Genomic DNA, 27,073 nt, shown 5'->3' on the forward strand with positions numbered 1-27,073 from the left:
ACCAGATGGTGGCGCCACAATCAGGAGTGAAATGCTTCATGTTTGAACAGCAGAGCCCCTATTAAACATTAACTGGATTAACTTCCTCAAGAAGTTCTTGGTGCTTTCAGATTTTCCCCTCATGATGTCATGTGGGGAGTTAGTAACACCCCCAGGTTTGGTTGGCCCCTGATCCTCCTCTCGGCTGGATGAGGAGAGCCACATCCATTTTTTCTGGGGGGGGGGGGGGGGGTCGGTCAGACAGCTCATTAACATTTAAAGTGACAGACACAGAAATAGCTAATTCTGATTTTAGACATTCAAAAATCCAATACTGGAGTGTTTTTTCAGAAACAAACGTCACAGGCATGTTTCTGAGACCAATATAAACTTGTCCCAAAGGGGTGGCCTTTAAGATTGGCCTTCAGTGGAGATAAGGGGCCTAGACCAAACCTTGAAAAACAGCCCCAGACCATTATCCCTCCTCAACCAAACTTCACAGTTGGCACAGTGCAGTCTGACAGGTAATGTTCTCCCGGCATCCTCCAAACTCACACTCATCCATGTGACTGCCAAATAGAGAAGCATGATCAGTCACTGCACAGAACACGTTCCCTCAACTCCTCATGTTTCCCATATAGTGATGAGTATCAAAATCCGGTACACACATGGTGCCGACACACCTGATACCACACAGACAGCTTTTAGTCTCCCACTGACTTTTAACACACTTTTTTTCCTTTTGATGTATTAGGCCTATTATTAGGTCAAATGCCCATCCCTACTCCAGAAGGGGTATGTCTACACCACTCAACCTGACACTTGTTGTTGGACTTGGTGATGTGAGGCTTGCATGCAGCTGCTCGGCCATGGAAACCCATTCATGAAGCTCCCACCACACAGTGGTGTTTACATTTCCAGTGGAAGTTCGAAACTCCTGAGTTATGGAATCAGCAGAGCATTGGAGACTTAGCAGTCATTGACCCCCCTCTGTGATTTTATGCAGTCCTCTGCTTAGTGGCTGAGTTGCAGATGTTACTAAACTCTTCCACTTTCTTATATCACCTATAGTTGATTGTGGAAATCCAGCAGGGATTACACTTCCCCAACCGTCTTATTGCAAGGATGGCATCCATCACAGTACCACACTTGAAGCCACTGAGCTCCTCAGAATGACCCATTTAGGATCACAGATGTTTGTAAATGGAGAGTGCATGGCTAGATGATGATTTTAGACACCGGTGGCTCTGACTGAAACACCTAAATTCAATAATTAACAGGTGTGGCCAGAAACTTTTGTGTATCTTCAGGCTGTGGTTCTAAATCATAGAGGGCACCAAAAATACCAGAAATGTTTTAGCTTAATGCTGAATGTATAGACTTTCACCTTAATTGGTGAACATGCTCCTGGGGAAAATATCAGTCAAAATCTGAAGTACCATCCTGGTTGGTCAACGTTGGTGTGATCATTCATATCTTTTTCCAACTAGGAGGATATGCATGCAACCAAATCTTTTAGTTTTTTGTTTTAGAACTTTTGACAGCAAAGTTTGAGGGTTTTTTTGCACGTGTCCTCGGGGCCCAACTTTTGTTGGATACAAGTCAGAAGGGCTCCAAGTAAAAAAGGTTTGGGAATCAAAGATTTCATTAAAATCAGATGAAGGGAGGACCAGTGATGCACTCTGAGATTGTGACATGCTGCAGGCTTTATAATGATGACATGACTATTTGATTTTCCCTTCTATTTAAAGAGAATGAAATGTGCTGAAAGTGAATTGAATCCTGCTTGTTGCTGCTTGCCCCCCTTTGGGGCCGTGAGACACTGATAGGGGGGTCTCCAGAGGCCAAAAAAATAAAAAATAAACTAATTTTTTTTTTTTTTAAATTACACTGTTGCCATTTTACACCAATTTTGACACATTTTTATTCCTTTTCATCATTTTCCCCACCAATTTTAACACATTTGTGTCATTTAACACCTATACTGGTCAGTGTTAAGCTCTTTCTGACTTTTTCTGTCTGTTTTTGCAACAAAATCTTGCCACTTATGCTTAATGTTGCCTCTGTTGACCCATTAATGCCACTAATAAACTCTTTCTACACCCATTTTAACCACATTTCACCATTTGAATCACCAATTTTGCTAGTTTAACCAATTTCTGCTGATATCTGCCTAGTTTTTCTTTCTCAGTTAACCCTTTTATGCCAGTTTATATCAATTTTCCATCCCATTTTAACCATAATAACACTAATAATAATAAAAATCATCATCATCATCATCATCACAATAATAGTAATAACAAGAAATTAAAAACAATATTACAATTATATTATTATTATTATTAATCATCATTATTAATCATTATTATGTTTTTGTTACTTAAGTAGAAAAGTGGAATTCAAAAAGGAAAAAATGAATGTTGGGCAAAAATGATAATATTTATAATAAAAAAATATAATAATAATAATAATGATTTATAAAAAAAAAATAACATCAATTTTTTAAATTATCATGAATCATTATAATTAATCATTGTTATGTTTTTTGTTGCTATTTTTAGTCATTTTAATCAAAATAATAAGCAAAAAAGTCAAAATCCTGAGAGAGAAATTGATAATGATAAGTACATTTTGAGATGGGAAGCTCCATGCTAGCTTCTGAAATATCTTTATTTGTTAAATCTACAAAAAATGAAACAACTTCAGTTAATAAAACTAGAGAAAATCAAATTAAATCAAAAAACAAAAACAAACAAACAAACAAACAAACAAAAAACCCTTCAAATTTACATTTGTGAAAAATAACGGATTTTTTTTTTTATTAGACTCTATGAATAGCATCTGTCTGGTTGAAACAGAGGTATGCTAAGTTCTAAAGAGCAAATCTGAACCAACATTTTTTCTGTTTTGATATAAATAAAATGTTTATACACCATTGGGTTCTTCAAGTGTCTGCTGTTCTGTATAACTGTAAGTTTGACTCTCTGCTGCCCTCCTGTGGCCAGAGCCAGGAACTGCAACCACACAAATCTGTGACTGCAGCATAATATAAACCTTCAAACAGATCATACTTCTGTTGAGATTTTGCACAAGAGGAAGTTAAATTTATTAAGCAGTAAAGTGGAATTCAAAAAGTAAAAGATGAAAGTTAGGCATAAATGATAATATTAAAAATAATAATAATAATAATATTCATGGATAAAAAGACAGAAGTCAACTTTGTAATGTGTTGTTTGCTGTTTGGATCCTGTCCTCAAATGTGTTGCAATACTGTGTATCATCAAAAGATGGCAGTATAGCCTTAATTTTGGTTCCATTAAGAGAGGACGGCGTTTTGAACATTTCAACATGGAAAATGACAAAAATATACTTGCTTTTGTTTTACAATTTGGGTACAAGAGGCTGTTTTAAAGGTCCTGAGATGACAGATATGCTTAAGCATTTTCAAACACCTAGGTAATATGCACTGCGGGGGCTGACTTTTTGAAATATTGTAGGGGGCGCCAATGAGCCAATATTCCATGCCCACCCAAAACACAAAAGGCAGTCGTCTGAGCTTCCCACTGTGAAATTTTTGTGCCAGTTTTCATGACTCCACAAGTTTTCTAAGCCCAGGATAATTCTACTTCCTTTTCATGGCAAAGAAAAATTCACTATGGCCACGCCCCTTTCATCAATGAAAAATTTCCAATGAATGTTTGAACTATGACATGACTTCTTACAGTATCCTTAACATGAGGTTGCTTGGATGAATTCCCCAAGAGGAATTTCAAAAATTGTGTTGTCTGCAATATGCTGATTTTTGACAAAAAAATAAATAAAAATAAAAATGGTGGGCTTGACCTTCAAATTTGAGTAATACCAACCTTGAGTGATGTGCCTGGGCTAATTTCAGAATAAATGAATTAAAACCTGAAATGTTAAAATTTCTCCTTTTCACAATCCGGGCAATAGATGGCAGCAGAGACGTCCCACCATCCCACATTTCCTCTTCAAATGGTCACTTTCTCTTGGAAATAAAACCATGCAGAGACAAATGTTGTGATGAATGAAACAAACAGGGGGGCTATCTCCGAGCTGACACTTCATGGTGGGATGACAGAGTGCTCCCTGTTCTGCTCTCTACATTAATTATCCCGCCGTGTCTGGAAGGCACTTTGTCAAAAAGACGGATGAGCAGCCGTCAGAGAGGAACAAATCTGACTGGGCCGGGGTTAGAGGAAGGGCCTCTCATTCTCATGGGATGTGACGGTGGCAGATGTGTGTATGTGAGGGGATAAAAGGTTGGGTAGCCAAAGCGCTGAGAGGAAGGACAGGAGAAATGCGAAGAAAAGGCAGAGTTGTGTACTCTGCTTTGCAGCTTTGTTCAAATTTAGAGGCTTAAAAACCAGTGAAGGACAAAGAGGTATTGATAAAAATGAAGCTTTAATGTACCAGTACTGCATGTGTTTATGTGTTTCTGTGGCAATATGAATTTACACAGATAATTTCACTTTAAAACAAATCTTCATAACTTTTTAATCTTAATCAATAAACAAGATGTTTGTTTGAAGACTTTTGGATGCCCTTCCTTTGTCCCTCTCCTCACTGGCCAATAAATAATAACACTTCTATGAATTCAATCAAAAATATGGCAACTTATTTGGGAAGTTATGCACTTACAAGGCACATACTTGATTTGTGCGTGAACTAAATCATTTTTTTTCCATGAACTAAATTATGTGCATGAACTAAGTTATTTTTTTTCCATAAAATGAAGTGTCATTACCTCTGTAAGGTCAGCTTCGAGGGCAGAAACATGTTAGGGAAGCAAGAACGGTAAAGCATATATCCTTTAAGCGGTCTTTCTGTCTAAATGTGCAAACAATGATCACAGCTGTAAGAGTATTCAATACAACATATCTACCTTTTTTAAATTAAGGTAAGATGAATCTTTGGAAGAATTGATCACACAGTGTTACAAAACCTGCCACATATGCAAATTAACATATTTATTTTGTTTGCTTTAAAGGCCCAAGTATGTTAGAAAGGAATCTAGGACCCCTACCCTGCAGCCGCTGTGAGGTTTCTATTGGCAGTGGAAGTAAAGAAGAGCGGGGGTGTTTCTGCGGCAGTGTGATTAAGAAAAATATTATAGGCCAACTGACTGTAAGGCCAAATGACCTTAACTTTTGGTTTCCAAAATCTAATCAGGTCATCGTTGAGTCATAGTGGACATTTGGACAAAGTTTGAAGAAAATCTGTGAAAGCTGTCTTGAAATATCACGTTCACAAGAATGTCCGGGACATATGGATGGAAAGGCTGAAATCATTGTGGCTCCAGCCTCGGTCTATTGCTGCTTGGTGAAATAATAACTGAAAAATGTATCACTGACTATCACCAGGGTGAGTCAAAAGTCCGCTATCTTTGAATTTAGTCTTTAGGATAAAACATTCATAAGTTAGTCTCATTTAGCCATTTTTAACCTTAATAGTGTTAGTCCAGTTTTAGTCAATAGATTATCCTGACATTGTAGTTTTTACTTTTAGTCAAAGCATTCATTCTCTTTGCCTGAATCTAGTGATAAATCATGCTTGTTCATCTATGCACCCTGCAAAACACGAGATATGTGATTTCTACAGCTGATAGACAAAAGGCCTTGTCCACACAGAGACGAAAACAATATATTTCTGTTTTGTTTTGAAAAAGTTTTCTGTAAATATGGGATCATCTCAGGAAATGTCTGCATAAGCACAGAACCACTGAAAACAACTGAAAACGCTGTAGCATATATGTCAAGCCTGTACGTGGCGCTGTAACGCTGCCATGGAAATGAATGAATGAATGAAATGAAATGAAATGCACCAAAAGATAGAGGAAGACCACAGAAAATGGCCACAAACTTTCTCCTGGGCTGTTTTCGAATTCGCCTACTATACTAGCCATACGTACTGATTTGCCCAAAATGTAGTATGCAGTATACGAACAAATGCGAAAGTTGCAGTATGCCAAAAATACCCAGATGACATACTGATTCGGGAAAGTTTCACAGTATGCATCGGACCAGTCTGCTTCGCCTACTGTTTCCCACAATGCAAAGCACCGGGTCAGAGTTTGTAATAGCAGAGAGCGGTAGAGCTTTCACCGGAGCAGCTGACGATTACAAAAAGTGTCATAACCTTTTATCCTTACCTTTTTAACATGTACTATGCGAAATAAGTTGTAATAGGGTCACTGTTGTTTTTGTTTTGCTGGCTCGTAATGGCCAGAAAAGGGCTGTCAAGTGTGCCCTTTCACTGCACTATACATGCTAAGCTAAAAACAACAGCTACAAAAATCCTGTAGCGTCGTTTAATATTGACCAGGGTATGACGCACTTCTGTATACCGGAAACCAGCTAAACCTGGCCAAGTGTTATGACCCTGGGTCATATTGTTTCTGTTTTACTGCACATGTGCAGCTCTGTGTGTCCTCCCCTGCAGTGTTGAGTGTGTGAGTGTGTCTCTGTGTGGGTGTGTCTAAGTAATTAGGAGGTGATGCAGGTGGCTGTAGCTGATTGGATCATTGAAGAGGAAGGTGCTGCTGCTGATTGGACCTGACCACTCCCCCAGCCTTTAAATGTTAGCTGCCGCAGTCTGCTCTCACCTTCACCAGCAGCTCTGTGATCTAAAACTCTAGTTTTTGTGACTTTGTGAATTGTGTGACTGGAGTATTTAGACTTAGAAATTAGCTTTAGTACCTTGGTGCTTAGATTGTGATTGTTAGATTTGTGAATATTTGTGTTAAACTTTAAGCTCTTGGCAGCAGGGAGTAACCACTTTGTTAATTTGTTTGTTATTCTTATTTATTCAATGAAACTGCTGCTTAACTTTGCTTAATTTGTACCTGGCTTCCTTGGGAGTGGGATGATTTGGGCCACACATTGTGTTATGTCCAGGTTCCCATAGACTGGGACGTAACACCAAGCATACTACACAATAACGTCCGACTGGCAGTCATATTGCATACTACTGTCGAACACAGTACACAGTACGCAATATATACTGCATACTGCGTTTGGCAGGAGTATGCAGTAGGCCAATTCGAAAACAGCCCTGTTTTCCCTTCTGGTTGTTCTCCACGGTGGATTTAAAAACATTTGGTGTGTGCTGTTCTCGGTGGTGGTAAAGGAGCATCAGATTTTGCAGCACGAACACAACCCTGTAATTCGCCATTGTTGTTTTGGTTCGACATGCGCATGTGGCATAAGTGGGCTAGGCTATGTGTGATGTAATCTTTTAAAAAAAGATGTGGCTGTCTGTCCACACCAAGCGGCAACCTCCGGTCCTGAAAAATGAAGCCAATGCGGGAGTGCAAAACATTGCTATACCGCGAGTGTCCACTTGAGGCTGGCTGCAGGAACACCAGAAGTCCTGTCTGCACACATGTTACAGCCGGTTTTGACACACAAAATAAACTGGTTTACAGCCTGGTTCAAAACACCAAACGTGTCTCATTAGCTAGTGTCTTATTGTGCTCCCGCCGTACGGGGGTGAATTTTTTTGTACCGTGATTGTTTGGATTATATTTAGGATGAAAGCTGATTGGTTTGTCTCATTTGATTGACAGATAGTTCAGGCAGTGCCAAGGTTTTTACCCCCATAATTCATTTCAGGTGAAAATAAAGTTGACATTTTATGGTTAAATATCGACCCCGTTAGGCTTTCAGGTTAGACCCAAGTTCAGAATCCGGCCCCTGCTGTGATTGAGTTTGAAACCCCTGCTTTAAAACCAGATCCTACATATCATTTGCTCCCCTTTGTGCCTAATGCCAAATCAATGTAAACTCAAAGACTTTGAGTCTGTTCAAATACTGCATTAATTTCCACTTATCCTTGAATGAGATGACAAAGAAGATGACATCAAGGCTGTTCAACCGAATCAAAATTTAGCACGGTCTAAAGGGAATAAACCATTAGGCATGTGTGTGTGTGGAGGTGAGTGTGTGTGTGAAAATGATGTGTGGGAGAGGAGGCAGAGGAGGGTGGGGTGGTCTGCTGTGTGGGATCTGTGATCACAGGGAGAAGAAAAGGAGGGAGCACAGGGCTGGTCAACGGCAGAGAGCCAGTCTGAAGAAAGAGAGCGCAGGAGCCGGACGACAGGAGGAGAAGCCTGAACCACAAACAAAAACCCCAGCAGGAAAAAATGCCAAATTTTGAAGGCACCTGGAAAATGAAAGACAGCGAGAATTTTGAGGAGCTGCTCAAAGCTCTAGGTGAGGAAAATTTACTCTAAATAACTTCTTTAAAAGCATTTTTATTGACTGAACAATGCATGAAAATAGCTTAGCAGATGTCTGCAGTGTGGAACGACAAACGTAGCAAATCTGGCAGTATTTTATTTTGAAAGGTCACTGCTGTTTATTTCTGTCTTTTAAATGCATAAATGTTAAAATTAAAATGCATTTTACTTGTGGTACAAATTTAAGAATGCTTCCTGGTTGTAGAGCTCAGAAAGATAGAATTTACATAAAAATATCCAGTTACAGACCTTTTTAATCAAAGTGCCATCCATTTAGTCTGTATTATTTCAGCTTCCTGTAGCACAGGTTTCTGCTGAGGTTTAAATGATTTTCCTGTGTGTGTGTGTGGTCCCAAAAGACAAATTGAACACTAAAATGCTTCCCAAAAAGTAGACTACAACTGTTTTGAATTAAAGTAGGAGACAATGCATTGTTTGAGTGATGGACTACAGGGAGGACACATTGGAAATAGACCAAGGCTTTCTATCCTCCAATAGTTTGCACTGTATTTATGTAACACAGAGGGTTAACACTTTTGTTTAGAAGGACTGAATCCATCAGGAGAGCTAAACAAAGCACCAACCAGCAGCATTCCTCCTTCTCATCGCCTTGTCACTGCACCCTCCATATTTGCAACATCTGCTGATAACCATCTCAGTTACAGCTGTGGGAGGATGACCCTTTTTTTGAATAAGAAAACAAACCACTTTATTATCCAATATCTCCACCTGACAACTAATAGATGTTTTGTTTTTGCTGTGGCATGACTCAGCCTGAGAGAGACATGCCCAACTTTATTCCTTCTGTAGATAGAACAGACTTCACTTCAGAATCCAGATCTTTTATGAGTCTTTGGGCACCAGAGGCAGAAAAAAAGTGATGACAACTCAATGTCAGATGATAAAATATGAAGCTCATAACTGTCTGAAGCTCCGATTTTTGTGGTGCACCGGGGCACTAATAATTTCATCACTAAGGATGCTGAAATCCCTCAAAATACCATTGAAATGGACATAAATATGCAATTTAAATCAATGTGCCAAACACATATTCCTACAGTTCTTTCCACTTTATTAAGTAGATCATGTACTCCAATTTCTTCCTTGATCTACCTGTAATAAGGAGTCCACAGAATCTGAACCATGAAAGGAAATTTGTGTTTGGTACATTATTTCTTTGTTGTAACAATACTTCTTGGCAATAATTCTTATACTGTTGGAAAGTCTGTTTATTACCCTTTTAAATGATGCCACGTTTGTAAGGAACATGCATTTGTGGGATGAGCAGTAGAGCTTAGAATGTAGGTTGCACCCTTGAAAAATGTGCCAAATCTTCTCTGCCAATGCCAAACAGCTGATTCTGCCATCGACTCTTGTTGGGTGTTTGGTGGATTGGATGATTGAAGTTCGAAGAAACAAGACATATTGACAATTTAACAATTTACTCATATAACAAACAGGAGCTTCAGTAATGTGTGGAAGAACCATACACAGCCGCAACAGCCTGGCTCCTCCTCTTCATGCTGGTCACCAGCCTGGTCACAAACTGCTGTGGGATGGCATCCCATTCTTCAACCAGCATTTGTGGCAAGTCAGCCAACGTGGTTTTGTTGGTCACTCTGGTATGGACAGCACACCCAAGCTGATCCCACAAGTGTTCAATGGGGTTAAGGTCAGGACTGCCGGCAGGCCATTCCATCCTCTCCACTCCCAAATTCTGAAGGTAGTCTCTGATAAACCCCGCTCTGTGGGGGCAAGCGTGGTCATCTTGGAGGATAGAGTTCGGTCCCAGACTGTGGAGATATGGGATTGAGACTGTTTGCAGAATCTCATCTCAATATCTCTCTGCATCAATACTGCCTCCAGTTTGTCGGCCCTGGGGGGCAACACCATGATCAGTAAACCAGTTTCTGGTAGTTTTGGCTTCACTGTGGGCAGGTGAAAAGGAAATCAGTGTCTCCATAAAGCTTCTTGGCTGACAGTGTTGACTCTGGACATAGCACCCCAAACCATCACTGGCTGTGGAAAGTGGAAACACTGGACTTCAAGGATTCTGTGCCTCTCCAATTTTCCTCTAGACTCTGGGACCTGGATTTACAAATCCATCCATCCATCCATTTTCTATGCTGTTGGGGGTCATGGGGGGGCTGGGGCCTATCCCAGCTGTCATTGGGCAAGAGACGGAGTACACCCCGGACCAGATGCCAGTCAATCACAGGGCTGACGTATAGAGACAGTCAACTGGGCACACTCACATTCACACCTATGGCCAATTTAGAGTCAGTTAACCTAATGAGCATGTCTTTGGTGGTGGGAGGAAGCCGGAGTATCCAGAGAGAACCCACGCGTGCACAGGGAGAACAGGCAAACTCTGCACAGAAAGGCCCTGACTGGGAAGTGAACCAGGAACCTTCTTGCTGTGAGGCAACAGTGCCAACCCCTGCACCGCTGTGCAGCCCTAGGTTTACAAATGACACAAAAAATCACTTTCATCTGAAAACAGGACTCTGGACCACTGAGCCCACAATGTTCCAGTTCTGTTTGTCCTTACTCCAGGTGAGACACTAATAAGGTTGTCTGTGGTTCAGAAGTAGCTCCACACTAGGAACACCACACTTGTAGTCCATTTCCTGGACCCGTCTGTGTGGTTTCTCTTGATCCCTTGACCCCAGTCTCAGTCCAGTCTTTGTGAAGTTCCCCTAAATTCTTGAATCTGCTTTGTTTGACAATCCTTTGAAGGCTGAGCTCATCGCTGTTGATTGTGCTCCTTTTCTTACCACACTTTTCCCTTCAGTCATCTTTCCATGAATCTGCTCTGATACAGCCTCTGAGGACTGCTTTTCTCCTGCACAGGCCAAAGCCTGCTGAAAGCATGATTGGTCGATACAGCTTGAACTACACATTTACAATAAACAGAAATCAGAGCACTTCCTACATGGACAATCCAGACCCGTATGTATGTTTCTAGGTTCAACCTGTAGACAGAAATAATAATTTCTTATTCAGAAATTCTTCAGTCACATCTGTATCACTATAGTTGAATATATGCCGTAGTTATACTCTATTTAGGATCTCACTACCTGACCTACTCACCAGGCCTCCTCCTATTTGTGGGATGTAATTCTAATCTACTTCAACTTTTGTCAGATTAAGCTAATTCCTCCTCATGGAGTCAATTCAGAACAAAAAACAGGTTTCCATTCACATTCCTGGCTCTGTAAACGGAAAACAATCAAAGAGAACTGAAGTAGGTCATACTGCACTCCGACCTTGGACTCTCCTGGCCACCGTAGCTCATCTCTGTCCTAAACAGTAATGATAAAAACAAAATATTTCCGTCTGAATTTTCCACTTGGCAGTAGATGATCATAATTACATCATATTGTAATAAATTGGCTATTGAAGGAGTGTGAAGGAGTGTGAAGGAGAGAATCACATTCACTACACTGAGACGTCTTTCATACCCTGCATTAACATCTATTCAGGGCATTCAGATACCAAGCTAAATGCACTTTAGTACATAAACTGCAAAGAAAATATGATTTAAAACAATAGACAACTACGGTGCAATGCTAGTGCAGAGTGTAAAGTTTGGCAAAGATGTAGCAAATTATCATTAATCATCAATTTTCCACTAAAAAGGCTTTTATTCCCATTGTATTGTTAGTCTAGGGCAGCGTTGCTCAACCCTGCTTGACCAAAGAGCCAAATTGTTGAAAAATACATCTGCAAGAGCCATAATCTAAGTGGTGGGAAGAGGCAAAGATGGGTTTAAGTGGCATTAAAAATAAGTTAATGGTGTCAAAAATGGGTGAGAAGGGGTTAAAAATGGGTTTAAGGGGCAATAAAAATAAGTTTACCATGGCAAAATTGGTCGAAAAACGGCAAAAAAGTGGTAAAATGGGTGAAAAGGGGTTAAAATTAGGTTTGAGGGGCAATAAAATTAAGTTAATGGTGGCAAAATTGGTCCGAAAGCGGCAAAAAAGTGGTAAAAATGGTTGAAAAGGGGCAAAGTAAATATAGAACGGCAAAATCTTGGTGAAAAGTGGCGAAAGTGGGGAGAAAAAGCAGAAAAAAGGGCAGAAATTGGCAAAAATGGGTGAGAAGTGACAACAAACGAGTCACTGATTACTAAAATGGGCAAAAATTAACAAAAAGGTGGAAATATTGGCAAAAAAAACCCAACAAAAATTGGCAAAATAGGAAAAATGTAATTTAATGCCAAAAGGCAGCTTAAATGGGCGAAAAGTGTCAAAAAATTGGCAAAAATGGGATTAAAGTGGCAAAATTGGCCTAGAAATGAAAAAAAAGTGGAAAAAATGGGCTTAAAGCAGTAAAAATGGCAGAAAAAAAGGAAAAATGGGAAAAAAGATTGCAAATAAAGGCAATGGAAATATACTGACAAAAAATTAAGGTTGACAATTAAATCCTTCTGTAAAAGGGCTGGAAACAAACTGATTAAAATGACTTGCAATGGATAATTTATGAGGTTAAAGTTTTCCTTCATTTAAGGTTTTCTGGGGGAATAATATATCAAATTAAGACATAAAAGAGCCACATGTGGCTCAAGGGCCACTGGTTGAGTATCACTGGTTGGTGCCCGAGCATGTTGTCTCACTGCAGCCTTGTCTCTGTGTTTCAGGAGTGAACCCCATGCTGAGGAAGGTAGCGGCGGCAGCTGCTTCCAAACCTCATGTGGAGATAAAGCAGAACGGAGAGCAGTTTTACATCAAGACCTCAACTACCGTCCGCACCACCGAGATCAACTTTGTCATCGGAGAGGAGTTCAACGAGGAGACGGTGGATGGGAGGAAGTGTAAGGTAAATACAACTAAAACAGCAGTTACAAGTTCAGAAGAGGAATATAATGGACATTTTCACTTTATATACCACCTTTCTTTTAGAGAGTAATAAGATTATTGACCTCCTTGGATGTTTTACCCTTTTATTGAGTTTCTAAATCAATCATGGTCAATAAAATTTTGCAGACAAAGTTCACAAAAACATGTCAAAGTGAAAACAGATTTCTAAAGTAAATTAAGTGCCTGCATAAATATTCACCCCCTTCAAGTCAGTATTTAGTAGAGTCACCTTTGGCTGCAATCACAGCTCTGAGTCTGTGTGGATAGGTCTCAACCAGGCTCTCTTGGAAACTGAATAAGACCCTATATTTTGCTGCATTCATTTTACCCTCTATCTTTACAAGCCTTCCATGGCCAGCTGCTGAGAAGCATCCCCACAGCATGATGCTGCCACCATCGTGCTTCACAGTGGGGATAGTGTGTTTGGCGTCTTATCTGATGGCCAAAAAGCTCCATTTTGGTCTTATCAGACCAGCTTGACCATGGAATCTCCCACATGCCTTTGGTGAACTCTAGTCCAGATTGAATCTGGGTTTTCTTCAACAGTGCCTTTCTCTTTGCCACTCTCCCATAAAGCTCTGACTGGTGAAGAACCCGGCCAACAGTTGTTGTCTGCAGTCTCTCCCATCTCAGCTGCTGAAGCTTGGAACTCCTTCAGAGTAGTCATAGGTGTCTTGGTGGCCTCTCTCATTAGTCTCCTTCTTGCAAGCTCACTCAGTCTGTGAGGACGGCCTGATCTAGGCAGATTTCCATTTCTCGATTACGAACTTAACTGAACTCTGGGGGATGTTCAGAGACTTGGAAAGTTTTTTTTTTAATCCATCCTGACTTAGACTTTTCAATAACCTTTCCTCAAAGTTTCTCAGTGTGTTCTTTTGTTTTCATAGTGTAATGGTGGCCAGGAATACTGATTCAACGGTCACTGGACCTTTCAGACACAGGTGTCTTTATACGTAAATCACTGAGACAGATTCACTGCACTCAGGTGATCCCCATTTCACAAATTGTGGGACTACTTGTCAAAAATGCTAAATCATATTGACCATGATTGATGTATAAAATCACTTAAAGGGGTTGAATACTCTTCACAGCTCTGTATCTTCAAACAGGTTTAGAAATGTATCATTAAAGCAGGAAGTTGAGACTTTGTAGCTCGTGATATTGACATAAAGTCTCTGGGATTTCCAATTTCACTGCATCTCTGAAGGGTCGGCCAACCGCTCAGTCTGAAGCAGCGAAACGACTTCTACAAAACTACTGATGGGAGCAGACTAGGACAAATTTAAGGGGCTGGAGGGTGGAGTCATCTCTCTGCTTGGAAAAATGTAGAGAATTGTATGCAACAGACTGAATTAAAGAAATGGTCAGAGTGCCAGCTGACCTGATGGTTCAGTCACATGCCCCATGTATGGAGGCCATTGAGTGCTGCAGGGATGAAGTATTTTTGAAATTAGTCATCACGCAGATCCCAACTGACAAAATCCACTGGATTTCTCCATCGGTTTTTGGATTATTGCTGGCTTCCAAATGTCATTTTGTGCTCTCACACTCATGAACACGCTGGATGTGATGACTTAAATGTCCCAGACAAATGATACTGTCCTTGTTAGCTAGTTTCAAAACTCAGTAAGAGACACTACAGATGCCTTTTGTGTCATAGAATTAAACACTGATATCTGCAGCTTGTGTATGGAACTAGACACACTAACATGCTCATTCATTTTTGGCTTTAAGGACTCTTCTAACACACTCTATTGTCCTCATAGTTAGTGACCTGGGTTCAACTCAGGCCCTTGAATCTTTCTCTGCATCTCCTATCCTCTTCACTGATTTTCCTACTCTATCCACTGTCTCGCCTTGCAAATACCGGCATAAAAAGCCCCCCAAGTAAATGTGATTGAATGAATAATGATAAAACCTAAAGTAGGTGATCCTAACTCCTCGTCCTCGGTATGGGTAAAACTACTAAAACACCAGGTCCTGTATTTTTCAGCCCATGATATATCCATCAGCTCAGAAAGATCCTCCAGAGTCACAGATTGTTGTTCAAGAAGGGCGAGGTAGCATTCCTCCAAACAAATCCACTGGATTTAGAAAAATTGTGAAAAATTCCCTTGAGTCTCATATTTTACAGAATTTATGAGAAACTAGCCACAGAGTTAAAACTGTAATAAATACATTCAAACTGGTTTGAAAGAAAAAAACAAATCTGACCTAAAGTATGTGAAACATGAAAATTTTTACGGATGGTCCCTGCTGAGTTTCAGCTATCATTCTGCTCTGCTGCTGACACCCTGTAAGGTGAAACTGAGGCGGTAAATATCAGAAACCTCATTAAACTCTTCTTCTCTCTAGAGCTTGGCCACTTGGGAAACAGAAAACAAGATTTACTGCAAACAGACTTTACTGAGTGGGAATGGCCCCAAGACCTTCTGGAGCCGAGAACTGAAAGGAGACGAACTCATCCTGGTGAGTAGTTTTGTTCTGGTCCTGCAGATTCAAATACAACAAAGAAAAAAAGAGGAAAAGAACAGCTGAAGACCCAAATCAATCGTAGAAAAATTAGGTATGGACAATATTGGATTTTTAATAATTTTTCCAAACTCATTTCAAGTCACACTGATACCAATAGAAATAATCTGTTGCTCCTACTGTACCTCAGTACTCTACTAGTGATGCACCAATGCATCAGCATCAGCTGATGGTGGCTGTCTGAACCCTCATTGGCTCATATGCAAAATATGTGGCTTGTGCCAATGACAGTTGGCGATGTATTTCAAATGTGGAAAACAGACAAATCTGAAGTGCATGTTGTTGTGAAAGTCAAAGCTAAAATATGAAACTAGAAAAGCACTCGGAGAGCGCAGACCTCTGCCATTAGCCCTATCTCCCAATTGGAAAGAATCCTTTACTATTAGAATCCAGACAGTGATACGGATCACTGCCAAAATCTAATCTGTTCTTCCTTATGCCATTTCTGACATTTCCTAAAAATTTCATGAAAATCTGTCCATAACCTTTTGAGTTATGTTGCTAAAAAACTAACAAACCCTGCCGATCACATAACCTCATTGGTGGGGGTAAAAAGCCATGAAAGAAAGTTGCCCTGCAAGTGTTTCCTGCACGCACCCTTCAGCTGACTGCCCATCAGCTGAGTTTGCAGCGTGTGGCATCTTTGATGCAGTTGCATTTGTCTGAAAAATAGGACACTTTAAACATTCTCCCATTAGCTACTAGTGTGTACAGGCTGTGCAGGTCGAGTTGGAAATGAAGCCAAAAAGCCTGCAGCAGGAAGTCTAGATCTAGTGGAATAGCAAGCTCCAATACGTGATGCAAAACCTCTTGAGACAAGAACACACACTCGCCAAAGATATGCACCAGACTACAGTCTCACTGCAACTTCAACTGCACAACAGCTAGTTTAAAAACTTTCATTCTTCTCTATCAAGTTAAACAGCTAATGAGGGAAGTCAGCGGATTCTTCAGCTGCTGATGTGATCCTCTCAGTGAGAGCCCTGAAATGTCTTTTATACACAGAGGCAGCAACTGATCATGGTGTTAAAACAACAAAGACTACTTTTTTAGAGGCTGTTAGCGAAAGAGTCGAACAAACCTTTTTTGATCCTCTCTACTGAATCACTGCCTCATCACATCCCCAGTACAAGGGCCGCTAATTTGATGACATTAAAGTGCTCGTGCGTAACTTGGCCCACAGCTGACGGGCATGGTCACCAACTGTGCTGGGTCTGCTTCTAAAATCCTGAATGAGAGGAAAAACAAACCAAGTTGCAACAAAGCAGAGATGCTGATGTTTGCAGCGATAACATGCATCTAACTGAGGTAGGGATAGATTATTACCAGCATCGCAGGCTGTGAGGTAGGACTAGACAATAGATCATTTTTTAAATAATATTACTATTTTTAAAAGAGATATAGAATCAAACAGGATTGTTTATAACAATATATCTTATTTTGAGGATGAGTAGTGATTTATGTCAGGCTAAAGTGGCTATACTGTAGTTAATTTATTTTAAATGTATCTTTCTTTGTGAAATAAGTTTGAATATAAAAAGTTGTATAGTGGATTTCTATGATTGAATTTGTCCCTCTAAAGTAATGAAGAATAGAATTACTCTGTTGTTCACCACTGAAAATGACTTTGGTCCCTGGTCTAGGACAGGGGTTCCCAAACCTTTGAGGCCATGACCTCCAAAATAACAGCGTCAGAGATCAGGGACCCCACCTTCCACCTAGTTTTAGGGGGATAAAGTGCATGATGTTGCACAAAGCATCATGAACAAAACTTGCATTTTAAGGTAGTTTTTATAACTTTTACTTACATTTAGCACAAATATCATTTGATAACTCTGTTTTTATTTGAAATTGGAGTCATTTTAACATTTTTTTTACAAAAATATATAAAACTTATGATTTGAAATCAAATTAAACTTCTCTTTGCTATTTGGAAAGCGTCCCCCGACCCCCGTCACTACCTCGCGATGAGGCCCACTTTGGGAACCACTGGTCTAGATGTGGAAGTTAACAATCAAACAGGTTACCTGCATCGGTATCAGCCTAAATGTATTATTAAACACCTCTGTCGGCATCACTATTTCTGTTCAGTATGCATATAGTCGGTTTGTAAATCTGCGGAGACAAAGAAAGAAGAAGAGAAAATAATGGCAACCATTCAGGAGGAAGTTTTACTATATCATAATCTGCTGAAACAACAGAGTCTGTCCTAGTTCAGATTTTTTTTTTACAACACCAACAACAACCCTCTTCAAGAGGTCATGTGCCCGGACATGAGTGCACTGAACAAATGGAACTAGACTTTAGGGCTCTAGTGTACTCAGATCTTGGCCTGGGTCCCTAACGTAAAACCACCTTCAGTCTGTAAACAGACAATGAATCACTTTGGAGCACTAAATAAAAATAACCCTTCTTTTTTAAGGAGCTTACTTTAAATTAAAAATTAATTCTCCTAAAGAAAATAAATTTAAGAGAAGGGTGGTTCCTTGAGACTATCCTGAAAATTTGCTGGCTTAAGCCAGTAAAACCTCTGCCACACCACATATTGCTTGTGTAAGTGCAGGTGTGCTGCTTCTGTACGTCTATGTACCAGTGTGGCACAGCGGATCTTTGGTTGTGTGCCATGTTCTGTTTTCCTGCTTCTCTGCTGGTTCATTTAGTTTCATTTGGGGTAAATAAAGTCATTTATTCTGCTTTGGATAACAAATACACATACACAACACATCAAAAATGGGTCTGCTCAACCTGAGTACAAAAAAATCTACCTGCGGCATAGCCCGATTACGCAGGAAAACCAGGGACCTGGCAACCCTGCTGCAGTGGGTCCTATGGTTCTCTGCTGCTCCAAAAATGGCAGTTTAATCAGAAGAATTGATTTCTGGTTTATAATGCTATGCTAACATTTAGCATGGCTAAACAGTGCAAAGCTAAACCAAATGATATCTGATTGGTGCTTCAAGTTGTGTACTTGACGATACCAGTACCTACATTTTAAACAATTTCAGACAAATTTCTGATACTGGTATCAGAATTGGAACAACTCTCATGGGTTCCACTTAAAAACTTCTCAAACTAAATTCTCCACCTTGTTAAATGAAGCATAATCATTCACACATTCTGTTGATAAGTAGGTCAGATTTATTGGCTGTAAATATCAGGAGAAAGCCTCATAATTGCCGATTCCAATTCCAGCCTTTTCAAGCTATACAGATATTATGCTGATATTTTTGTGCATCCTTAATAAAAAGTCTCTGCACCTAGAGAGAAGTCAAGGTCTGCTTCTTCTTCAGGATCAGCTCTTTTGTCTTCTTTCCAGTAAAAATGTAAATCTTGTTTTCTTTCACATCATAGTCGCTCCCAGTTGCTCTAATCCCATCTGCCAGAGAAGGATGTCTAAACAATGACTCCCATTTTCATCAGAACTCTCAGCAGATCAATGACCAGATGTTCAGATGTTTAAATGGGATGGGGTGTCAGATTTTGAGGTCACTGTCTTTAACATCAGTGACCATTTTCTGCTCCTCTTTAAGGCAGTAAATCAGCAGGATATTGGATTATTGTTTCAAAATGTTAGCATTTTAATGGTGTTTAAGCACTGTTTTTTTTCCCACTGGCTAGTATAAGAGGAGGACGAGATTGGTGCTTCACATATGACTGCTGGGTGAGAACAAAAGTAGGGCTAGAGGCTGGTTAGCTTAGAGTGCCTGTAAAAGCGTTCACCATGTTGGATGTTTTACCCTTTTATTGATTTAATAAATCAATCGTGATCAATAAAACTTGGAAAACAGATTTATACAAAATAATTTCAATTAAATAAAAAAAGAGTAATTTAAAATAAGTGCCTGCATAAATATTCACCCCCTCCAAGTCAGTATTTAGGAGAGTCAGCTTTGGCTGCAATCACAGCTCTGAGTCTGTGTGGATAGGTCTCAATCAGGTTTAAACATCTGGACACTGCCATTTTACTCAATTCTTTTTTGCTAAACTGCTCAAGCTCTGTCAGGTTGCACGGGGGTCAGGCATGAACAATTATTTTCAAGTCCAGACTAATTTTCTATTGCACTGAGGTCTGGGCTTTGACTTGGCCACTCCAGAACATTCTCCTTGGTGTCTTTCTGTGTAGCTTTCTCTGTATGCTTAGGGTCATTTTCTTGCTGGAAAATAAAAATTCTCCCAAACCGTAGTTCACTCAAAGACTGAATAAGGCTGTCCTCCAGGGTTTTCATTTATTTTGCCACATTCATTTTCACCTCTACCTTTACAAGCCTTCCAGGACTGACTGGTAAGAAGCATCCCCACAGCTTGATGCTGCCACCACCATGCTTCACAGTGAGGAAGGTCAAAAAGCTCCATTTTGGCCTCATCAGACTGATAACTTTCTTGGAATTGAGTCTCCCACATGCCTTCTGGCGAACTCTAGTCCAGATTTAATCTGAATGGCCTGATCTAGGCAGATTTACACATGTTCCATGTTCCTTTCATTTCTTCATGATGGATTTAACTGAACTCTGGGGGATGTTCAATGACTTGGCAATTTTTTCTGTATCCATCCCCTGACTTATACCTTTCAATAACCTTTTCTCTGAGTTGCTTGGGGTGTTCTTTTGTCTTATTGGTGTAATGGTAGCAAGGAATATTGATTCACCAGTGACTGAAACTTCCAGACACAGGTGTCTTTACACGTAAATCACTGAGACACATTCACTGCACTCAGTGATCCTCATTTCACTAATTGTGAGACTACTAACACCAGCTGGCATGACCTCTGTTGAATAAGGTCTGCCACTTTAAAGGGGGTGAATATTTATGCAGTCACTTATTTTATATTGCAGATTTTTATTTAATTGACTGTTTTCACTTTTACTTTAAAGAGTGCTTGGTATTTTTTTGTCCAAAAAGCCAAATTACATTGACCATGATTAATTTATAAAATCAATAAAAGGGGTGAAAACTTTTTTCCAGGCACTGTATCTCAGATGAAATACTGACAAGTGCAACCCCGCTATCTTGGCTCTTAGTCTTAGTTAAGGATTTACATGTCTGCTCCTAGGTTTGAAAGCACATGTGGTCGAACATTATAGGTTCCAGCTTCACAAATGTGCATATTTCTGTTTATTCTCTACAGTAAACTGAATGTTTCTGGTGAATTTGAATTGCTGACTTTTGGAGCATTCAGCCTGCAATGTTAACTCTTTACTGGGATCTCATAGATCAAAAGATGACGTGCTTCACTGAAACACTAATATTCTAAGTAAACCTCAGTGAAATATAATTAGTTGCAGGCCTTTTCCTTATAGAAAGCCTGAAGATGGATGGCTTAATGTCTGCAGTACAGTCATGGCTGTGGAGGTGTCAATCATCAGCCTCTTAGTGGGAAAACAAACTCAGATTGTTTCCCAGAGATAGTCCAAGCCAGCACAATCATGGCAGAGGCCAAAACCAAAACTAACCAGATGTTTGAAACAGATCATGTCTGGGTGGTGACACCAGATGTGAAAAATGTCAAATGATCTGGTCAATATTTTTCCAAAATGCTACGTAGTTCCTAGAAAATGTTATGATATTTTGCATAAACCATTACTTTTGTTTCTTCGTTATGCCAAATGAGGGTGTGGATAAACACGCCTGCTTCTCAGATTTTATGAGGCATTGATTTAAAGGAAGAAAAACAAGTCATCAGAAAATCTGAGCTCCCAAAAGGTCAGAAAGTTTGTTTAGCTGTGAACAAACATGATTGAACTTGAAGAGAAAGCAAATACTTCAATTCTCTGCAGCACCGTGCAGACTCCTAAAGGAAGCTTGTTCCACGTTTGAAAAGATAAGTGCTCATTTCACTGCCATACCTCTGCAGTTACTCAGCACTGCGTGAGCCTGCATGAATCAGAAACACTTCAGTTCCTGGCAGTTTCAGGATCTCTGAGACAAAGCATTTTTTACTGTAAACATCTGGCTCTGCTTGGATTTATGGCCCAGATGGACAACAAAGAATGAGTCCAGTTTGGCTGTGATGGAGATCTCTTCTTTACTGATTGTTACGTGCCTCTGCAGAGAAGCAATCAGGGAAATATTTGAGAGGTTGAGAGGAAAGCTTTGAACAGGACCAAATGTGTTTTTATTCAAGATAAGGGTGTGTGAGCTGGTCCATGAGGCTGTAATCTGATCGGCATGTGGGGTTAAATCATCCAGTCTTTTCAAAGCAAATATGAGATCAAATGTTCTGTAAACTAAGCTGAACTCCCTCATAGAAAACTTGATTCTGTCACTTTGGGCTGAAGATTTTAAGTGAGGTTAAAGCATAAATAAGCAGTGAGATGATAAACTGTGGTATCTTTATGATGAAATGGTCAATAATGGCCCACAGTTCAGCCTCTCTAAAGCTAATCGATGCCAAACTAAACTCAGATCTTAACACAGTAAATGTGCTGCTGAATGTCAAAAGGGGCTGATAACAGATGTGTTTATTGGAATGCTGGTATCTCAGTTTAAAATCTGTAATGCTTCTGTGAGTGGGAAAGTAAACAGTTATGGCACATAATGTGCCAAAATTAAGGTTTTTATTGCATATTAGAACAAGTGATTTGAAGTTGTACACAGTGCAATGAAAAAGTTTTTACCCCTTTCTAATTCCTGATTTTTTTTTGCGTATCTATCACACTTAAATGTTTCATATCATCAAACCAATTTTAATATCTCACAAAGATAACCCAAACCTATCTGACCCTATGTGAAAAGTAATTGCCCCCTGAACCTAATAACTGGTTATGCCACCCTTGGCAGCAATAACTGAAATCAAGCGTTTGTGATAACTGGTGATGAGTCTTTCATATCGCTGTGGAAGAATTTTGGCCCACTCTTTGCAGGATTATTTTAAACTCAGCCATATTCAAGAGTTTTCCAGCATGAACTGGCTGTTTAAGGTCACACTACAGCATCTCAGTTGGGTCTAAGTCCTCACTTCGACTTGGCCACTCCAAATCCTTTTTTGTTTTTTTGAGCCATTTCTGGTCCTGGCTGTGCCAAACCTCTTCCATTTGAGAATTCTGTAGCCTTCCCCAGATCTGTGATTGTCAACAATCTTGTCTCTGAGCTCTGCAGGAAGTTCCTTTGACCTCATGGCTTGGTTTTTGCTCTGATATGTTGTTAGCTGTGAGGCCTTCTATAGAGAGGTGGGCCTTTCTAAATCATGCCCAATCTATTTAATTTACCACAGGTGGACTCCAATCAAGGCGTAGAAACATCTGAGCAAAGATCAAGAGAAATTGGAGGAACAGGCATAAAAAAACAAGCATAAAACAAGAACATTTTTAAAAATTGCATTTAGCCTTAGTTGGCTTCTCACATCATCAGCCAGATGTAAACGCCCAAAAGAACGACTGGGGTAGAATTCTACTATACCCAAGGGGTGCACAAGGCTTTGTCTGCCTATGTAGTCAAAAAAAGATCTGCAAATATTAACTAAAATCATGAAAGCAAACTATGTTCGGGATTTTGTCAATGAAAAGAAGTGGGGTCTTGAGGCAGAGGGGGTTAACTCTTACAGATACGAGCAGGTAAGGGTTGCCGTTTATTTTAAATGGATATTTACAATACGTATTTTTTAAGGTCACATATTATGCAAAATACACTTTTTCAGGCTTTTCCAACAAAAATATGTGCCCCTAGCCTGTCCACAATCCTCCAAGAATCAGAACCCACCACTTTTCACCTTTGTGTACTGAAACAAGCCGTTCTTAGATCTTCCCCTCATGATGTCACATGGGGAGTTAACCTCGTCCCCAGGTTCGGTTAGTCCTCCTTCTTGGAAGAAAGTTCTGCCTTCCTGATCCTCCTCTCAGCTGAGGATTCAGATGCCACACCCATTAAGCCACATCCATTTCCTGAGAGGGGAGGAGTCAGACAGCTCAGTAATATTTAAAGCTACAGACACAGTAACAGCTCGTTCTGAACAGGGCTGAAACAGAGGGGTTTTTAGACATGCAAAAATCTAATACTGGGGTGTTTTTTTTCAGCAACAAACTTCAGAAGCATGTTTTGGAGACCTCTGAGACCAATATAAACTTGTCTTAAAGGCATAAAACATGTGACCTTTAACAAAAGCCATGCTCCTCCGTTATGGAAACATCCTTTTGTTGCTGTGTGTGGTAGTACCAGATTAACATTCCGCTAAAAACCAAATATGTCTGATCGTCTGACAGGAGTTGACTCTCGTCTCTGCTCACAAATGAATCTGATAAATTCTTTGGTGTAAACAGAAAAAAATGCTCATAAACTTGAAGAAAAGCACTGGCCAGCAGATGAGGAAATGAGTCTCTCAGGGAGAGATGGATGGATGTGGGGCTTAATGAAGACAACATGTGGCTGACTGCACTCCATGTGAGATGGGAGGACTATAATGACCGCCAGGAGAGGCCACAGTAAAAATGAGGAGGAGGACAGATGTTCTAAAATGAACTACTCCTTTCTGTGTGGGGAACCTCATATCCTGGCTTTACATTTTAGTCCAATAATCATTGATTTCTGAAGATTAATGCAGTCCTACACTGGCTGCGTTGTGATGAGAGTGGAGTCAGGAGAAACTGTGCGTCTACAATGGTGTGTGTCCTCCTGTGGGCTGTAATTGGCGTCATTGATCACACTGTTGAGAAATGCCACTGGACCCTGGTGTTACTTCCACTTAATGTCTCCCTCGGCATCGCGCCACGTGCCAGATGGAGTCGTCTCTGCTCCATTTTTCACAGCGGTGGCCCGTTTCCCTCCCGCTCTGCCACAGCTCATGGCCCAAGGTAATGATGATGTGTGGCGCAGCAGTAAGCCATAACGCTTCGCCCCTGGGACCCCCATAAATCTTCACACTCGGACACATCCACCCATAACCTGGGGCATCCAATGCTTTCCAGCCTTTTTAATATCGGGCTTTGTCCCATCTGTTTCTTTGGCAGGCAGCAGCGTCACATTAAGGATGTGACATTAGATGGGATTAAAGCAATTACTGTTGGAAATAAAAAAGCGGCAAATATTTATTAAAAAAAAGACAATTATAGGATTACAAGTGTAAGCTCGGTCTTGGTTTGAATCATGATTGTACTACAACCACTTTCTCTCACCATCAGCTATTTTTTCTAAGATTTGTTTCATTGTTTAGTTAAATGTTTTATGTGGGGTTGTACTAAAGAGCAAGATAACAGCAGGGCTGCTGTGCATTTTTAAACATCAAATTTAAGGTTGCTTGTTTAGCTCTGGTAGTAGAGCAGGCACCCATAGACAGAGGCTGGAAAATTTCTTTTTTTAAAAGTTTTCCCCAAATGCACAAGAAGGGTTCTGGTTTGCTTCCCGTCCAATAAAAGGAACAGGGCTGAATTTCCTGATTGAACTGTCTGAATTATCAAATAGTATAATCACAGCAGGGGCCGAATTCTTAATTTCGGTTCAACCTGACGGCCAAACAATGCCAACATTTAACCATAAACTGTCAATCTCATTTTCACCAGCAATAAATTATGGGTGGAAAATGACCTCAGCACTGACGATAAATGATTTTGAGATTTAAAAAAGTAAAAATGGTAAGTTTAAAGGCTAAAATTTGAGATAAAATTCAAACTTATTGGTTCAAAAGGCATTTAAAGTCAAAATCATGTTTTAAAAGAAAAATATATGAAAAAGAAAGTTTAAATCATGATTTTTAAGGGTCAAAATATGAGATAAAAAATTGAAATCATGAGTTTTAAAGGTCAAAATATGAGATAAATTTCAAAATCATTCGTTAGAAATGTCAAAGCCTGAAAAAAAAAACAAATTTCACAGGTCAAATTATTACTTAAAATTTAAAATTGAGGATACAAAAGGCAAAATTATGAGATAAAAGTCAAAGTAAGGAGCTAAAAAGATCAACCCATGAGAAAATAAACAAAATCTTGAGTTAAAAGGTCAAAATATGAATTACAAATTTAAAATTGAGGATCAAAAATGTAAAAAAGAGAAAAAGTCCAAAATGTGAATTAAAAAGGTCAAAATAAGAAATAAAAAGTCAAAACCGTAACTTTGCTTGATAACTGAGATGCAAAATCAAGCATATGAAATGAAAACAGAAATTTATTTTCCCACATTCCTGAATTTTTATCTAATTATTTTAACTTTTTCTTATTTTTACGATAGAATAAGGATACTTTAAATCATCAGGGTTAGGTCTACATTTTTAAACTGGAGGAAATCTGCAGATCAGTGGGCCAGGTACAACTGTACCACGGTCTGGATTTGGCACCCGGGCCTTGAGTTTGACACCCCTCGTATAAGGGAAAGGTTTTTTTTTGGTCATAACCCAATTTGACAAATTCTGGCACATATAATGCCTCTTTACTATCAATACACAGTAAATTGATATTTATTGGGACACAGTTTTGCTGAGTTATTTCTGATCAGTCTAGCTATTAAAAGGGAGAGTCATGTTTTTGTTAAGGAAGACCTGTTAAAATAAGGGTAGGTAGGCTTGAGTGGGCAACCTGGTAGCCCAGATTTAAGAGAGCTGGACGAGTTTTTCACAGCAGTACAGAATTTATTAATGTCTTCTAAAATTTAAGCCCTTTCACTGGTGAAAGTCAGACTTTTTAAGACCTTTAATAGATTCCTGAGTTCTATTCAACTTTATAACATGTGCAATAAAATAAAATAATAGAAAAACAAGTCTATGGATGACCAAGACTGACCATATTAAACTACTTCGATGATAACATTATCACATTAAAAAATTATAACATTTTTATCTTGCTCATGTCGTTTCAGATCTTTGGAGCCAACGATGTGCTGTGCACCAGGGTCTACATCCGAGCGTAGCAGACCTCCACAACCATCAGAGCTCAAGTTTCCTGAAAAGCTAGTTTTCAGCATCTAGACTGATAGCGAGAATTAACATAACATTCAACATTAAAATAATCTGTTCTGATATGAAACAATTAGCACCTTTGTGGAAAAATTACAATCCATCCTCATTTTACTGCTTGTTTTCTCCTTTTGTATATAATTTTTTTCTATCATTGAAATGAAACAATTAAAGTATGAATTCTTTTTGGTGGAGTCTTTGATTAAAGTGGAAAGATCAATATGAGGGGATGGGGAAAAACAAAGCAGACTTTTGTTTTATACAGGGTTGCTTTGCACTTTTAAACGTCAAATTTAAGACCAGAACTAAAGAGAAAAACTTTTTGGTAAATGAAAGGTGTGTGAGATTTCTGACGATGGTACACCATACCAGAATAGAACTTACTGATTCAATGTTCAGGTTCTGGTTATGGGGGTCCCACCAGAAATTCTGAACATCAAACACTTAATTTCCTGCATCTTGTTGAATTTTTAGGGGAAAAAAATGCAGTGGACATTCAGTTAAACCCAAATTTACTGATTTATAATAGGAAACTGGTATTCCCTTTTTGAAGCTGACATGTTTCCT

The 27,073-nt window shown here is 39.5% G+C and overlaps 1 protein-coding gene across 1 annotated transcript; it reads left to right on the forward strand.

Annotated features, from left to right (window-relative positions):
• Positions 1-8,037: 8,037 nt before the first annotated feature.
• Positions 8,038-26,691, forward strand: LOC121511621 (cellular retinoic acid-binding protein 1). Its single transcript, XM_041790389.1, has 4 exons — positions 8,038-8,213; positions 12,882-13,060; positions 15,457-15,570; positions 26,410-26,691. The coding sequence occupies exons 1-4, from the start codon at positions 8,144-8,146 to the stop codon at positions 26,458-26,460; spliced, it is 414 nt and encodes a 137-aa protein (XP_041646323.1). The 5' UTR covers positions 8,038-8,143; the 3' UTR covers positions 26,461-26,691.
• The last annotated feature ends 382 nt before the right edge of the window (positions 26,692-27,073 follow it).

Source organism: Cheilinus undulatus, linkage group 1 (genome assembly GCF_018320785.1).
Source record: "Cheilinus undulatus linkage group 1, ASM1832078v1, whole genome shotgun sequence".
Taxonomy (NCBI): domain Eukaryota; kingdom Metazoa; phylum Chordata; class Actinopteri; order Labriformes; family Labridae; genus Cheilinus; species Cheilinus undulatus.